The sequence below is a fragment of the Botrytis cinerea genome, chromosome 9 (genome assembly GCF_000143535.2).
Source record: "Botrytis cinerea B05.10 chromosome 9, complete sequence".
NCBI lineage: Eukaryota > Fungi > Ascomycota > Leotiomycetes > Helotiales > Sclerotiniaceae > Botrytis > Botrytis cinerea.
Genome location: NC_037318.1, coordinates 2,013,390 through 2,028,431, shown reverse-complemented (window position 1 = coordinate 2,028,431; position 15,042 = coordinate 2,013,390). Strand labels below are relative to the sequence as shown.

At 42.5% G+C, this 15,042-nt stretch overlaps 3 protein-coding genes across 5 annotated transcripts; 2 read left to right on the top strand and 1 right to left on the bottom strand.

Moving 5' to 3' along the window:
* Nucleotides 1-6,356: 6,356 nt before the first annotated feature.
* Nucleotides 6,357-9,056, top strand: Bcef1a. 2 transcript variants are annotated; one of them, XM_024695251.1, is made up of 6 exons: nucleotides 6,357-6,552; nucleotides 6,665-6,720; nucleotides 6,817-6,884; nucleotides 6,959-7,017; nucleotides 7,291-7,429; nucleotides 7,483-9,056. In XM_024695251.1, the coding sequence occupies exons 2-6, from the start codon at nucleotides 6,716-6,718 to the stop codon at nucleotides 8,592-8,594; spliced, it is 1,383 nt and encodes a 460-aa protein (XP_024551045.1). In that variant the 5' UTR covers nucleotides 6,357-6,552; nucleotides 6,665-6,715; the 3' UTR covers nucleotides 8,595-9,056. The 2 variants fall into 2 exon arrangements, with proteins under 2 accessions (XP_024551045.1, XP_001551786.1); XM_001551736.2 differs by having other exon boundaries at nucleotides 6,357-6,720.
* Nucleotides 9,057-9,661: 605 nt separating this feature from the next.
* On the bottom strand, nucleotides 9,662-11,848 carry BCIN_09g05750 (hypothetical protein). 2 transcript variants are annotated; one of them, XM_024695249.1, is made up of 4 exons: nucleotides 11,814-11,848; nucleotides 11,590-11,702; nucleotides 10,576-11,493; nucleotides 9,662-10,517 (listed from the first exon to the last, which is right to left on the bottom strand). In XM_024695249.1, exons 3-4 carry the CDS (start codon nucleotides 10,937-10,939, stop codon nucleotides 9,748-9,750), a joined length of 1,134 nt encoding a protein of 377 aa, XP_024551043.1. In that variant the 5' UTR covers nucleotides 10,940-11,493; nucleotides 11,590-11,702; nucleotides 11,814-11,848; the 3' UTR covers nucleotides 9,662-9,747. The 2 variants fall into 2 exon arrangements, with proteins under 2 accessions (XP_024551043.1, XP_024551044.1); XM_024695250.1 differs by having other exon boundaries at nucleotides 10,576-11,448; nucleotides 11,659-11,702.
* A 451-nt stretch (nucleotides 11,849-12,299) lies between these two features.
* BCIN_09g05740 (hypothetical protein) lies at nucleotides 12,300-14,521 on the top strand. The gene has a single exon (XM_024695248.1). It carries the CDS (start codon nucleotides 12,730-12,732, stop codon nucleotides 14,350-14,352), a length of 1,623 nt encoding a protein of 540 aa, XP_024551042.1. The 5' UTR covers nucleotides 12,300-12,729; the 3' UTR covers nucleotides 14,353-14,521.
* The last annotated feature ends 521 nt before the right edge of the window (nucleotides 14,522-15,042 follow it).

Genomic DNA, 15,042 nt, shown 5'->3' with positions numbered 1-15,042 from the left:
AACGAAGTGTCTTCTTTACTTCCTGATCAGTAAAACTGAACTAGCGAAACAGATTCCCCATCAAAATCAATAACACCGATCTCTATCAATCACTTCTCTGGTAAGATGTCTTGTGCTAGGCACTACTCTATGGGCTATCCATACTATGGAGATGATTTTGGATTGTTATGTTATGAGAAACTGTATTATATATTATGTATGTATGTATGTATGTATGTATGTATGTATGTATGTATGTATGTATGTATGCGGGAGTAGAATAATGTGAGGGTTGCAAACAGGGAGGGAGGGAAGAATATTGGTGGAGAGAATGTGTGGTAGCTGTGCGGATGTATTTAATAAAGGAGAAAGAGAGTGTGTTGGTATAAGAAAGGGGGAAACGAAGTATAAATCGCGCGCATTTAGGAATTAGCAGATCACCGAATCCTGTTATGCATTGAGAATGTATGGAAGTAAAATAAAACACTCCTAGTAACTTGTGTAGATATTTCTAGATGTGATGAAATGATTTCAGTCTCATTTAATTCGTTATTCGCAATCAGAAATATACATCAATTTGCATTTCGATGTCATATCAACCAAGCGCGGGTAATGTATAATATTAATCAAAGAGTAAATATACATGAACATATTATCAATTCTTCAAATTCCAGAATATCCGTAACATAAAAAAGTAGAATAACCAAGTGAGGTAGGATGGGTTATGATTTATTCGTGCTATGTATGAATAGTGTTACTGGAGCTTAAACAGCAGTCTAGTCAATCTCAACTTCAAACCCCTTTATCTCTATTTAGATCTCTATCTCCAACTCTCCCACGCGCATTCCTGAGGATGAAAACAAAATCATCGTATCGCATCTCTACAGTTTCGAACCCAACTAAAACTACTCATCCCACACACACATCAAGTACTCAAAATCCTCAAGCAATCTGCATCCAACAAACCCATCGAAAAAAATTGCAACCTCTACAAATTCCATGCCCCTAACCTCCAACCCCAAGCACCCCACCCCCAAAATCCAACTAATCCATCCTCCCCGCCCCCCAAAAATCCCCATCATCATATCATTTCCCCACCAACCCCTCTCTCACTCTCTCACTCACACAAGCTTCTTCTCCGTCCATTCCAAAAAATTTCCGCATATCCTAGAATACCATACATATACATAACACTCAATTTTATTCTTCATTCTGAAAACATATAAGATGATATATGATAGATAGACGCTCAGAACAATGTGTCATATTGAAAATGTCGGACAGAGAACCCGATATATTCAACCGGGGAAAGGCGAGGAAGATATTGATGAAGGAATCGAACGTGGTGGTGGTGGCGGTGGCGGTTGTGGTATAGCATCATACATATTCTATGTGTTAACTTTCGTGGCCGTAGAAGATATTAGGGATTTGTACGAGGTTGGTATTAGAGATGCGTTCTGATGTGTGGGGCTCGTTTGAGGCGCATGTTTTCTAGTGGTTGAAAGATGAATTTTGATGGATACAACTTGTTTTTGACGCGTCGAGTGATATCTAGAAAACTTCCCGTTATTCCAAGTCCCGGTGGGTTTCTTGAATCTTGGAGCTGGGCTGTAAGTGATTTTAGATAGGGGAGGATGGATGAGGTGCTGTAACAATATTGTCCACACATAGACCACTCGACCAAGGTAAATTATTGATTCTCGTAGTGATCAAACGTAATCTGCCTGGCAGAATTAGAAGGGCGTGGCGTTAAATTTCCTTTTCAGATTCCAATATTCGAGGATATTCGTCTGAATAAGCGGTCCAGCGCAAGGGTTACTTTTGCGTAAGGTACAGTATGACCCTACGAGAATTGGCGAGTGTCAGTTAGCAGGTGGATGCACACACTGAACCTAATAGGAAGCAATTGAGAAGAGTTTTACGTTCTTTGTTTGTAGGGACTTGTGAAAGTTATGCTGGGTTTCTGGCTCCTTTTAGATTATATGCTAGCATGTCAGCTGCATCTTGCGACGGTAGCTTGTTGAAGTTGAGATAAGTACATTGCGATAGATAACTATGAGGTAAATTAGAATCGAACTTTCGGAATCGATAAATTGGTCACTGGAAGTCGAATATCTTAGAGTTGATTTTTACATGAATACATAGTAAGTGATATTGGCAGTTTTGACATACCAAATATTATACACCAGGACTACCACAAAAAAAAAATCTCCATTCCTAATCCCTTCAACAAAAACTTCCTCGCCAAAGCTACTTCCTGCCTCCTTGATTAGGAATTTCTATTGTATAAAATCGTTGGAAGCTACCATCATAAAAGCTACCCAGAGAAAAGATCATTTTTGACGAAGACGGCGAGATATCATAACTAGCGGTATGCTGATAGCAGAGAGATTCCCCACAAAGCCATAGCGAAATCGAACTAGAAATAACTCTGCATTTTTCTCGCTAGGTTTAAGACTCAAAGTAATGGGGAATTGAACAGTGAAGCTACCCGGTGATATTGTACTTGGAGGGATGTTCATGTATAAGTCAAAATGAACAGTGACCACTTGAAGAAGTCCACAAAAACCAATAATTCAAATCTGCAAACCGGAAACCGGAAATAAAAGTCGAAGAGATAGAAGAAGAAAAAACCAGTAAGAATACCTAGCTAAAGAGTATCAGATCGGCTTTGCTTCCACATGTTTCATACTCTACGTATGACAAAACCGACTGACAATGAATTGGAAAAGCAGATTTGATCGGAGACGTACTTATTCCGTACTCCGCGCTGGTTCTGTCAAGAGATGACTAGGTACTCTCAGATGAACTTTTTAGGTATCTATATCTATACCTATACCATACCAGTATTAAAAGGCGCAGGACAGGATCTACAACTAAATACAATACAACCAAAAAATAGTTGCACTTGTTCCAATGGGTTCGCAATTAAATTATTAACTTAGTGGAGGAGTATGCCTGTCTTCAGACTGCCCTGTATATTTTTCTAGGGTCTCGGAAATCTCGTGTTACGACGATTGAACCCCCTCAGCTATGAGCTGGAGATAACCGTATAGCCATGCTCATGAATGTAATTGTTGGTTTGATACGTGAAAGACTGTGTACATGATTCTGGCATTTACGAAGTCAAAACTTGTGACAATTCAATCCACATCCACATCCAGACATATGAACTTCATGGTGGCATTCCCCATGCAGCCAAAACTCCTAGCAAAGAAGCGGTTTGGATCAGATCAATGCATAACACTGTGTAGGCAAGATCATATACCCAAAATTCATTCTCAGACCCACCACACTGTGATTCCTCATACACCCTTAAAGACTATAGCGGAAACTCTCGAATGCCGCTTTCTCCTTCCATTCGTAAGTCTATCCTTCAGCGGTCTTCAGGCTTGAAACACAGAAGTGGATATACAAGGAAATATTTGAGCTTAAGGAACGGTTCGAATATGGCACGAAATAGAGGTCCAAGGATGAGTAGAGTGATGAGTGAAAAGTGGTGACAAATTTGGATCGATGAGTTGAGAAACCGAGGCTAGTGAGATTAGTATGAAGAAGTGAAGAAATCACCTAGCTTAGGTGCTTGAACGGTATTGCATATATCAGCCAGCTGACTTGATATCTCAAGGTACTGACTGTTGCCTTGAGTAGTTGGGTTTTATCCTACCCACTGTTGCTGGTGTTGCTGCTCGTTCTTCACCGAATGCAAGCTATGGGAACCGCAATCCTCTCTTCCTCCTCATTCAGACTGAACAGTTGATAAACTAGTATGAAAGATCAAAATCTTTGCTTGGCACTCGGTAAAAGTAAGGATGAAAGGGGGATGGCCAAAATGCGTACATAGTGTAGAAACCTGATGTATCAATGCTGCGTTTGAGACAATGCTCGTATAAAGGATGTGGAGTTCGCATTCCCAGGGCTCATTGCACTAGCCCAGCATATGGGAATTCCGTTATCCCCATTGATACCTATATTGCACCTACATTGTTGAATCCACTTCTCTCTCAACTGCGAGATATGCTTCCTGGTCCAGTTTCTTATATTCTTTGTTTTTTTGACATTAAAAATGTATTTTTGAGTTGCGGATGGCATCGTGAGCTCTGCTTTGTGCCAGCAGGACTTGACATCCGGAGACTCGAGAATCTTTCGGCATGGACTCGTTTTTAGCTGCCAACTCGTTTCGAAACTCGTCATGTTCGCAGCTGTCGGGGCTTCGCATCGGAATCGTAAATTCGTATTCGTTTTAATAATAGGAGTGTATCGAATGAACTACTTGTTAATTTCTCCAAACCCCTGGTATTAAGATTTGGAAGAGACAAGTTGTCAAAGACTCATCTGCCGGATCTTCCTGATACTGCATGAACTGCCAGTCCAAGCTTGACATGATAATGAATTAACCGGATTTCACCTACCGAAACTTCCAAGGTTTGGCATTTCCATGAGCTCGAATTCGCTCACCTCATGGCTCGTTGCGGGTTCTTTGTGTCCGGGCCGTCGAGGTTAAAATCGAAGGCTCAACCCATAAGAAGTAAATCACTGGACTGTCATTTGCGAACTTGGGCATCTCCCCAGCCTTGCGCCTTCCCACATGTTGATTGTTCCAAATTCCATTTGTTGAAAGATCACTTGTCGAGTGCTGTGGAAATTTGTACATCTGCAGTCCCAAATTTACTTACATTTGCCCAATCCAACCCAAAGCCACGATGTCGAGTTTGCAGACTCGTGATGAGTACAAACAATTTCTAGCTCGGTTCAGATGTATTGAAATCATGAAAATTTCATCGGGCGAACCTATCAAGGTGTTGTATTCCGAAACTTTCTGACGGATGTCAAGGTTGTAGCTTCATTTTCGTCTCAGTCATATGTAAATCCGTCAAATTGCTGTCTGCCGGCTCATTCCAATATTGAGCATTTCTTTAGCCTTGAACTCTCTCACCCATCGACTTACTCCAGAGTCATTGCGTCGTGAGATTTAAATCGCGAGGAAAACATCACCACACTATATCTGCCGAGTACCTTCCAGAGCTTTGGCTTTCCCACCTTTGATCCCATCTGTCAAAAAGGAATACCCCGCTCACCTAAGCAAAAGAGTTGAGTGGATGGGTTCGGTTCGTTTTCGTCCATTAATAAAACGTCGAATTGTCGTCGTTCTGCTCATCCTAAAACTGGGTATTCTTCCAGCCTCACGTTTTCTTCCCCCGTTCTTTTCGTAAATGTATCGTGATAACAATTGAGGAGGTTGAGGGGTAGGGAGTTTGTCTCCTGCCCCACCACCAACCAGCATTTATTGTTGTTTCATCTTGTCTCGAGCTTGCTGTGAGATAATGCAGATTGCACACACACCACTGAAGAGTGAATAAGCTTACCGTCGACTTGACTGCGTTTGGATGACACTCGAATTCCAAAAACGATCCCGACTGTTCATCTCAAGCCAGATGAAACATCCATAACCGCATCAAGTATGGAATATGTACTTCCATTCAATAATCTGACGCCAGCCTCGTTGTGCAGGAAATGTCAAGAGATATAAAACTGATTGGCGATAAGTGGGGGGTGAATGAATACTTTTTTTTCTTTTCTTTCGAAACTCGCATCATAATCTTGGGTTTCAATTCCCATTTATCCACTGATATTCGTTACTTCTCCTCACGTACCATGAAAATTTGCAAGTGAATGGATGCAGGTGATGCAACGAGAACCCACTTGTCGTGAGAACACGGTGACACTTCATCAAAATTGATCAAATCTTGAAGCCATGGAGGCCGTTCTTGCATCCAGTTGCATGATATCAGAATTGCCCCTCACTAAATTTGCTTGCCCCTCCACCAAAGATCCCAAAATGAATGAAAATTTGAGTCAAGGATTCTATCAAGATAGGAATTCACTAACCGCTTGTACAGATGGTTGCCGCTGGGGAATCCACATTGATTTCATCGATTCCACTTGGGTGCATGAAGGAGCAAAATTGAATGGGAGTGATTGGCTTTCGTATAATCAAGATAAAACCTAATGTACGATGTCCTCGAGCAACGAAATAGTCTTGTAACTTGTGAGCCTGAGCCATCCTGGGAGCCCAATGGTCCCAATCGCCACATTTATCTCATTGTCTTCTTTTTCCCGGGCAAAACCTTCATTTTGTGGCCCATTTTTGAACCATTTTTCACTTTTTTTTTTCGCTTTTTCTCTGCTGGGAACCTTTCCCTTAGACGTTCAAGGTTGTCTTATTTTGTTTTGGGGATTTTCATGAGTTATGACCACAAAATAGCTAGTCTCAGCTAGTCCACCATACAGCAGCTAGCCATACGCTAGATGTGAAAGAAAAGAGTGAATGTAGCAAATGAGAATGAATCCACTTCCAATATTCACCGGACCAGTCAGACCGTCGTAAATGACTGGAAAGTAAGCGTTTTGGTTGGAGTCACATGATATACCCCACCAACTAGCGTTCAAATTCTATCGCTTAGCGTACCGCACACATCAACTTTTTTTTTTATAAACCCCGCCATCCTCTCGAAACTCTTCTTCTTCCTTCTTCGTCGCACATACCTGGATTCAAGTAATCATACCTGTGCAGTAAGTTTAAATTCCATCCATTCTTCCATCCATCGGTCTCTTCCTCTTCTTCTTTTTCTTCTTCATCAACCTTCTTGAAGATCGATCAACTAATATCATCTTCTTTCGATAGATCTATTTACGAAGACAAAACTTCCACAAATAAACAAACACAACCATCAAAATGGGGTAAGTCTCGAAGTCCATCAGAGTTTTCCATCAGCATTATCTCTCACCCGTCGATCTACATCGTGGACTTCTTACTGATTTGTTTCTTCTTTGCAGAAAGGAAAAGACACATATCAACGTCGTTGTCATCGGACACGTCGACTCCGGAAAGTCCACCACCACCGGTAAGCAATCCCACCCGCATATCTGCAACCTCGATATTTGCATCTCTAAGAACAACCACTTACATTACATACAGGTCACTTGATCTACAAGTGCGGAGGAATTGACAAGCGTACCATCGAGAAGTTCGAGAAGGTGAGCAGTTTTTTCTCTTCAACACATTCTTTGTTCGTGTACAGGTTGGGTGCTCAATGCCCAACCTTATCGCACTGTGCCCCTCGGTGGGGTAAAGATATTTTCTTGTACCACTTGCAGAATTTTACTTGTGCGCTCGGACTTTTTTGTTCGACACAATAGAATTCTGTGCAAGTGGATGTACTTTGCAGTACATCGAACAAATTATGTCATCGTTGAACCACATCGGTGTCTTCAACATGCTTCTGCAGCGTTAGCTAACAACCATCATAGGAAGCTGCCGAACTCGGAAAGGGTTCCTTCAAGTACGCATGGGTTTTGGACAAGCTAAAGGCTGAGCGTGAACGTGGTATCACCATCGACATTGCTCTCTGGAAGTTCGAGACTCCTAAGTACTATGTTACCGTCATTGGTAAGTTGGTTCCCTGCCACCCTCATCTTTCAATTTTCTAACATCACTACCAGATGCCCCTGGTCATCGTGATTTCATCAAGAACATGATTACTGGTACTTCCCAAGCTGATTGTGCCGTTCTCATCATTGCCGCTGGTACTGGTGAGTTCGAGGCTGGTATCTCCAAGGATGGCCAAACTCGTGAGCACGCTCTTCTTGCCTACACCCTTGGTGTCAAGCAACTCATTGTTGCCATCAACAAGATGGACACCACCAAGTGGTCCGAGGATCGTTACCAAGAAATTATCAAGGAGACCTCCAACTTCATCAAGAAGGTCGGATACAACCCAAAGACCGTTCCTTTCGTTCCTATCTCCGGTTTCAACGGTGATAACATGATCGACAACTCCACCAACTGCCCATGGTACAAGGGTTGGGAGAAGGAAGCCAAGGGAGGAGCCAAGTCCACCGGAAAGACTCTCCTCGAGGCCATCGATGCTATCGACCCTCCTTCCCGCCCAACTGACAAGCCCCTCCGTCTCCCACTCCAAGATGTTTACAAGATTGGTGGTATTGGAACGGTGCCAGTCGGTCGTGTTGAGACCGGTATCATCAAGGCCGGTATGGTCGTTACCTTCGCCCCAGCTGGTGTCACCACTGAAGTCAAGTCCGTCGAGATGCACCACGAACAACTCGTTGAGGGTGTTCCAGGTGACAACGTCGGTTTCAACGTCAAGAACGTTTCCGTTAAGGAAATTAGACGTGGTAACGTTGCTGGTGACTCCAAGCAAGACCCCCCCAAGGGTGCCGAGTCCTTCAACGCTCAAGTCATTGTTCTTAACCACCCTGGTCAAGTCGGTGCTGGTTACGCTCCAGTTTTGGATTGCCACACTGCCCACATTGCTTGCAAGTTCTCTGAGCTCCTCCAAAAGATTGATCGTCGTACCGGTAAATCCATGGAAGACTCTCCAAAATTCATCAAGTCTGGTGATGCTGCCATCGTCAAGATGGTTCCATCCAAGCCTATGTGTGTTGAGGCCTTCACTGAGTACCCACCTCTTGGACGTTTCGCTGTCCGTGACATGAGACAAACTGTCGCTGTTGGCGTAATTAAATCTGTTGAGAAGCAAGACAAGGCCGGTAAGGTTACCAAGGCTGCCGTCAAGGCTGGTGCCAAGAAATAAATTCATTCATGATGCGATGACATTTGCTTTTCGGGTGTGGAACATGGACATGAGGATATCATAAATGTTAGGTAGCTTCATAGATTTTCACGCACATTAATGAATCAATTTCAAAGTAAAAAAATCATCTATTGTGCCTTGACTTCCTGTGACTGTTTTATGTATCTTTGGCTATGAGTGAGGAAGTTTATTGCAGTATCACAAGCCTACTTCATCTTTGATTTACACATGCCCAGTATCTTCACACTTGTAATCATTCTCTACAGACCTACAAGAGATAATCCCCAATTCGACGTTTACCGCTCTCCGATATAAATCTATTATAGCCTATATTTAGTGATTTTATAGCCTATTACTAATTCGTTATAACAACTGTCAGAATTATTATGATAATTAAAAAGAAAAAAGAAACTTCTACGAATTCTGTGACGATGAAAGTGTGAAAGAAGGACGAAGTTCTCATTGTACTATGTAGAAGCTATTTATAGGTACCTGGGGTACTCTGGTGCGCTAGTGTTCGCGTATCAAATTCGTAGTCTGAAAATCCTTTTTCCCCAATGGCTAGTTTATTATTGAATTTTAATAGAAAATAAGAAAATAAGGGTTTTAAAGGATCTTAAAGATTTTAAGATCTTTGAATATTAAAGTAATAGGAAATGTGAATGGAAGAGTATGTATATAGGAAATAGGAGAAGATTAAAGAGATAGATAGAAGTTAAAGAGAAAAGAAATAAAAACAAATATAGAATTAAAGAGTGAATAAAAAGTTTTAATTAAAAGTTTAAAGAGGGATTTGTTTATCTCGCTTTCGATTTACTCTTTAATTAAAAATTTTATCATTATATTATATAATACAGAATGTATCAAATAAATATAAAAATCATTTGATTCTAATATAAGTAAACTTTTTTATTTGAAATTAAATGCCTAAAACTGAAACTTAATAACTTTTCAAATTCAAAAAATTCATTGAGATTTTATTGATTAGAATAAACTTCATTGAATATGAAAACAAGTTTAATTATATTAATTTATTAAAAACGTTTTTTTCTTCAGTACAGAATTAATGCCCTTAGATTATATTATAATTGACAAAGCAATCACTTCGTTTACCACGGATTCTGCCGCCATAGGAACAGCCTAGGTTGTTTACTCAAGGATCTGGAAATCTAATCACTACCTTAGTCTCCAGATGATCGTTAAACCGAGCGAAGTATTCGGGCGCCTCTTCGATACCGATCGTAGAGCTGACGATGAAGCTTGGGCGTGCACGACCACTCGATATCAGCTGAATAAGACCAGGGGCAAGTGACTCAAGTGCAACCGGCCCACTTCTCATAGTGAGAGACTTGCCGAAGAAGTCTGCCATAGGGAAATTGATACTGTGTGACAAAGTGTCTGCGAGAGGTGTTCCAGTTGAGTTGGTCGCCGATCCGAATATTCCAATTTGTCCCAAGCCACCGCCCGCAGCTGTGACAGCGATCATGTTTCGAATAACTTCGTTCTCACGCGGCTGTCCTTGAATATCGACTGCCTCGTAACCAACGCAGTCGAGACTGCGCATCACACCACCTGGCTCTTGCGCTATGATCTGCTGAACGGGGTCCGAATTGTTGAAGTTGATCGGAACTGCTCCAATGGATTCTGCAATAGCAAGTCGCTCTGGAACGTGATCTACAGAGTAAACTCGGGATGCACCGCGGAGTATGGCAGAGTATGCAGCGAGAAGCCCCACAGGCCCAGCGCCAAACACTGCTACAGAGTCACCTGGCTGGAAACCAGAATAGTCAATTGCACCCCAAGCGGTGCCCCAGATATCTCCCACAAGGAGATAATCATTATCATATTCAGCGGTGTTAGTACCATTTGTTGATGGAATAGCCATGAGGTTGGCGTCCGAATATGGAACGCGGGCATACTCCGCTGCAGGTCTATATCAGAAAACGTGACAACATCGGCAATTGGGACCAGGAAATATTACCTTGAAGACCGCCCGCATCGCCGTACTCACTACCCAGGCCATATGATACTCGGTTTACTTCCAAAAGGCCCTTATCATCCACACTGTCTGGAATGATCACTCTGTCACCCACTTGGAAATTGGAGACAGCACTGCCAACTTCAACAACTACCCCAACACCTTCATGGCCAATGGTATATGGTACGTCGGCGCTACCATATACTCCATGATACACATGAAGATCGGTGCCACAAATGCCTGCCGTGGTGATTTTGACGATTGTGTCGGTAGGGCTTTGAATGGTTGGCATAGGAATACTCGTGACGTTCATCTGAAAGGGAATGCCCGCCCAGAGAATAGCACGCATTGTCGCGTTGAGGGCCATTTTGATAAGCAAATACTGTTGATTGTGATGTGCAAAAAGAAAGTCAGAAGACTTTTCATCCTCTTTATACCTCACAACGTCATGTTAGAAGTCTCCTTGAATATATCTGCCGTTATCAAGTCCCGAAATTGCTTGTATAGCCTGGTTTGTCTGATCTTTGAGTATATATTTCTGATAAGATACACGTCATTATTGAACCTTATAATAGAGCCGAAATGGGGACAATTCTGCAAGCTCCAGCCACGGACTTCAAACCGGCAAGTGTGGAGATGTCTGCTCGGATCTAATATGGTATAAAGCTGCGTAGGGGGGTTTTCCATCTGTTGAAAGCCGTCCTTCTCGAAAAGTCTTGAAGAGGTGTCAGGTATGTCAACCATCATTTTTGGCTAATGGCATCGTCATTCGGGACGGGGTACACATGACATTTTTAATTGCTGAATTGATAAAGGTTAAATATTGAAATCTGATGTCAGTAGTAAAGTTGGTAATGCCGGCTTGGCTAAGCTGCCCTTAGAGGCCAAGAGCAAGTTAGCTGATTATTAAAGTTTATGTTCCTTACGCACTTATTAGCCTAGCGAATTTTCCTCGATTCCCGAACAACGTTTTTGCGATCGCATAACGTTGAATGCAAACCCTGGAAACATACTAACCACTTGCCCCATGTAATTACAGTGACTTGAGCTTAACGTGATTAGGCGTCCGTTCCAGCTTTTACTTACAGGTTCGTTGAGTTCAAAAGGCTAAAGCTAAACCTTATAAACATCTGTAGTCTCAAATATGAACCTGAAAGATAAGAATATGATTTAAGAATACAACCAGGAATCAATAAATAAGGGGAGCGTCTGAAACGATCGTAGAAATCCAAGGCGCTTACTCAATCAGGCTAGTCTCAATATAGGTACCCCTATCAGATTCGAGGGTTTAGAACTTCTTATGCTCTTTTCCAATATAGCTGAAATAAATCAGTGTTATGATCAATAAGTTGTGATTCTAAGATTGTACCATTTGCTCAATGTCATCAGTCCCACCCAGAAATCTGAATAGAACTCCCTGATTTAAAAGTGCGAGAACGTCAACAAGACTCTGTTTGTAGGACATGAGTTAAGAATAGAATATGGACATGAATTAACTATGTTGTCGAAGATAAGATCTGGATCGCTATCAAGCTCCTGGCATAGCTTGTGTCGCTTATTGCAATCATGTAATATGCAGTCTGCTTACGCTCTTTACTTACCTGATCCTGGTTTGGTATAGCTTGTGTCGCTTATTGCACACATGTAAATCCTCGAGTCTTAGTTGCCAAGCTTCAAGTGACACATACAACTGCCGCGACTAGTGAATATCACTAATTTTCTAGATTGACGTCTTTGTGGGGGCTGGGTTTGATCGCGAAATTAATGCGGACGCATTTCCCAAGCCCTCTACGTCCATAAATAAATGCGGCTGTGGGCCAAACTTTGCCGTCTACCACTCTGCCTGGCCAAAATCCTTGGTTAAGTGATCGCATTGGCTATAGTCAGGCCTTTGTTTTCTTATAATTTTTAAAAATCAATTCAATTTGTTATAACCCTGAAAGCAACGTTGATAAATTTCCAAAAATTTCACGGTAAATCCACGGTAATCTTATTTTGGGTTTGGGAATGCGCGGGCGGTGTGATATTATCCAACAAGATATCGGCAATTGGGTAGCCACAGAATGAGGCAGACCAAGATCTACTCATATAAAAGCATTACGCAAAAAGTGTCAAGCGATCAATCATCGTAGTTACTGAGGGCAAACAATCAACACTATGGCGCCGAATCTATATCTTTTCTTTATGTTAGCCCTCATCGCCTTCTCTGGATCTCCTGCAGCGGCATCAAATTCCAAGTTATGCTCGATTGCCGTGCTCTCTAAAGCGCTTCCTGAGAACGCAACTATTTTGTCCACCGACTTCATCTTACCCGGTCAATCACACGGCGAGGGCGCGGCTAATCCTGCATTTCCAACCAACCCTACTGATCTGCCAGCCACCTGTGCTGTACTGGTAAATGTGACCACCTCAGAGACGTCCTCCTATCGATTCGGACTGTTCTTACCCATTACCACTTGGAACGAACGCTATCTGACAGTCGGCAACGGCGGATTTTCGGGCGGCATCAACTGGCTTGACATGGGTGCTGGTGTACGCTACGGCTTTGCAGTCGCATCCACTGACATGGGACATAACTCAACCATGACTGATATTACCTGGGCGCTGGGACAGCCTGAGAAACAGCTCGACTTTGGCTTCCGTGCAACCCACGGCACCACTGTCATCGCCAAGCGACTTACTGAGACTTTTTATGCATCTAAGATCAATTATTCTTACTACTCCGGTTGTTCGACAGGAGGACGTCAGGGCCTCAAAGATGCGCAGCTCTTCCCAGATGATTTTGACGGCCTGCTCATCGGAGCTCCGGCATGGTGGACGACACACCTTCAGACGTGGACCGCCAAAGTGGGATTGTACAATTTGCCTCAAGAGGCTTCCAATCACATCGATGCCTCCCTATATTCCTCCATCGCTGCTGATATTGTTGCTCAGTGCGATGCATCAGACGGTGTCACTGATGGTATCATTAGCGCTCCCCACGAGTGTAGGCTCGATGTAGATCGTTTGCTTTGCAACACTACCAACACTTGTATCAGCCCAGAACAGGCGCAGACTGTACAGAACATACATTCGAACTACACCATAAACGGTCAATTTACGTTCCCAGGCTTGGAAATTGGATCTGAAGGCGAATGGAATGTTCTGTTATCTGGTCCGGAGCCCGCACCACTGGGTGTCCAGTACATCCAGAACATGTTGCTTGATGATCCTCAGTGGCCGTGGCAGGATTACACAGACTCCCTTGTTGCCTTGGCCGATGATGAAAACCCTGGAGATGTCACTGCCGACGACTTCGCCGCCATGTCGCAGTATTTGTCAAACGGGGGTAAAGTGCTCATGTACCACGGAATGGCCGACGGGTTGATTCCAACTGGTAGCTCGACATACTTTTACGAATCAGTCGCTCGTGAAATTGCAGGTCACAGCAACATCTCTGATTCGTTCCGATTATTCCTAGTACCGGGCCTCCATCATTGTGTTGGTACTTCAGTTGACGCACCTTGGTATTTCGCGGGCGCTAATCAAGCTGGTATTCTTGGAACCTCTATCCTCTCGGTGCCAGGGTTTGAAGATTCGAAACATGATGCTTTGATGGCTCTCATGGAATGGGTAGAGAATGGCAGAACTGTTGAGACTATTGTGGCCACCACATGGATCAATGCTACCGATTCGACGTCGGATGTACTACGCCAGCGTCCACTCTGCCCATATCCCGCACGTGCGAGTTTGAAGAATAGCGATATCATGAACTCCGCGGATGCATGGGTTTGCGAGTAGTTTTTAGGTTCCTCATTTGTATCTGGCACATATTGCTTCTATTGGTATACCGAAGGTCACGTCTCCGGATGCCCGTCCGACACTATGCCATTGGTCCAAGCTCCCTACATATATATAACTTCTTTTCTCTCTTGGCTCTCTTAGATAATTAGATTTTAAAAATACAACACTTTTTGATTGATTAGCTGCATATACCCCTTGAATCAGTTCTAGGGACGAAGACTCTCGTGTAGGCACCTTTTTATACTTCATGACCTACGCCTACGAAACATAAACCCCAGCAACAGTCAGTATGTATGCAATATTAAAACCGAGCTTGATGCTATGAGCGATCCCGTCTCACATGAGCTTACAAATTCTATATTAATAGCCTAATTATTGAATTGAGTTCTTTCCAAACGGCGATTCTTGGGAAGACAAATGTTAATTCCCTATAGTAGTAAAGTTAATTTAAAACGAAAACAAATTCAGTATAAATCTCTATATCGATTTCTATTCTATATATTACTAGACATCGAGGAAAAATAATTTTTCAGATCGTAGATTCATAGAAGTCTTTTTTCTTATGAATTCGTAAAAGCAAACGAAGTGGAAAAGTACTTTATATATATATTATATAATTATTTATCTATATAACAGATCATTTTTATATTTATAGATTTATAAAACCCTTTTTGATTAATTATAAGT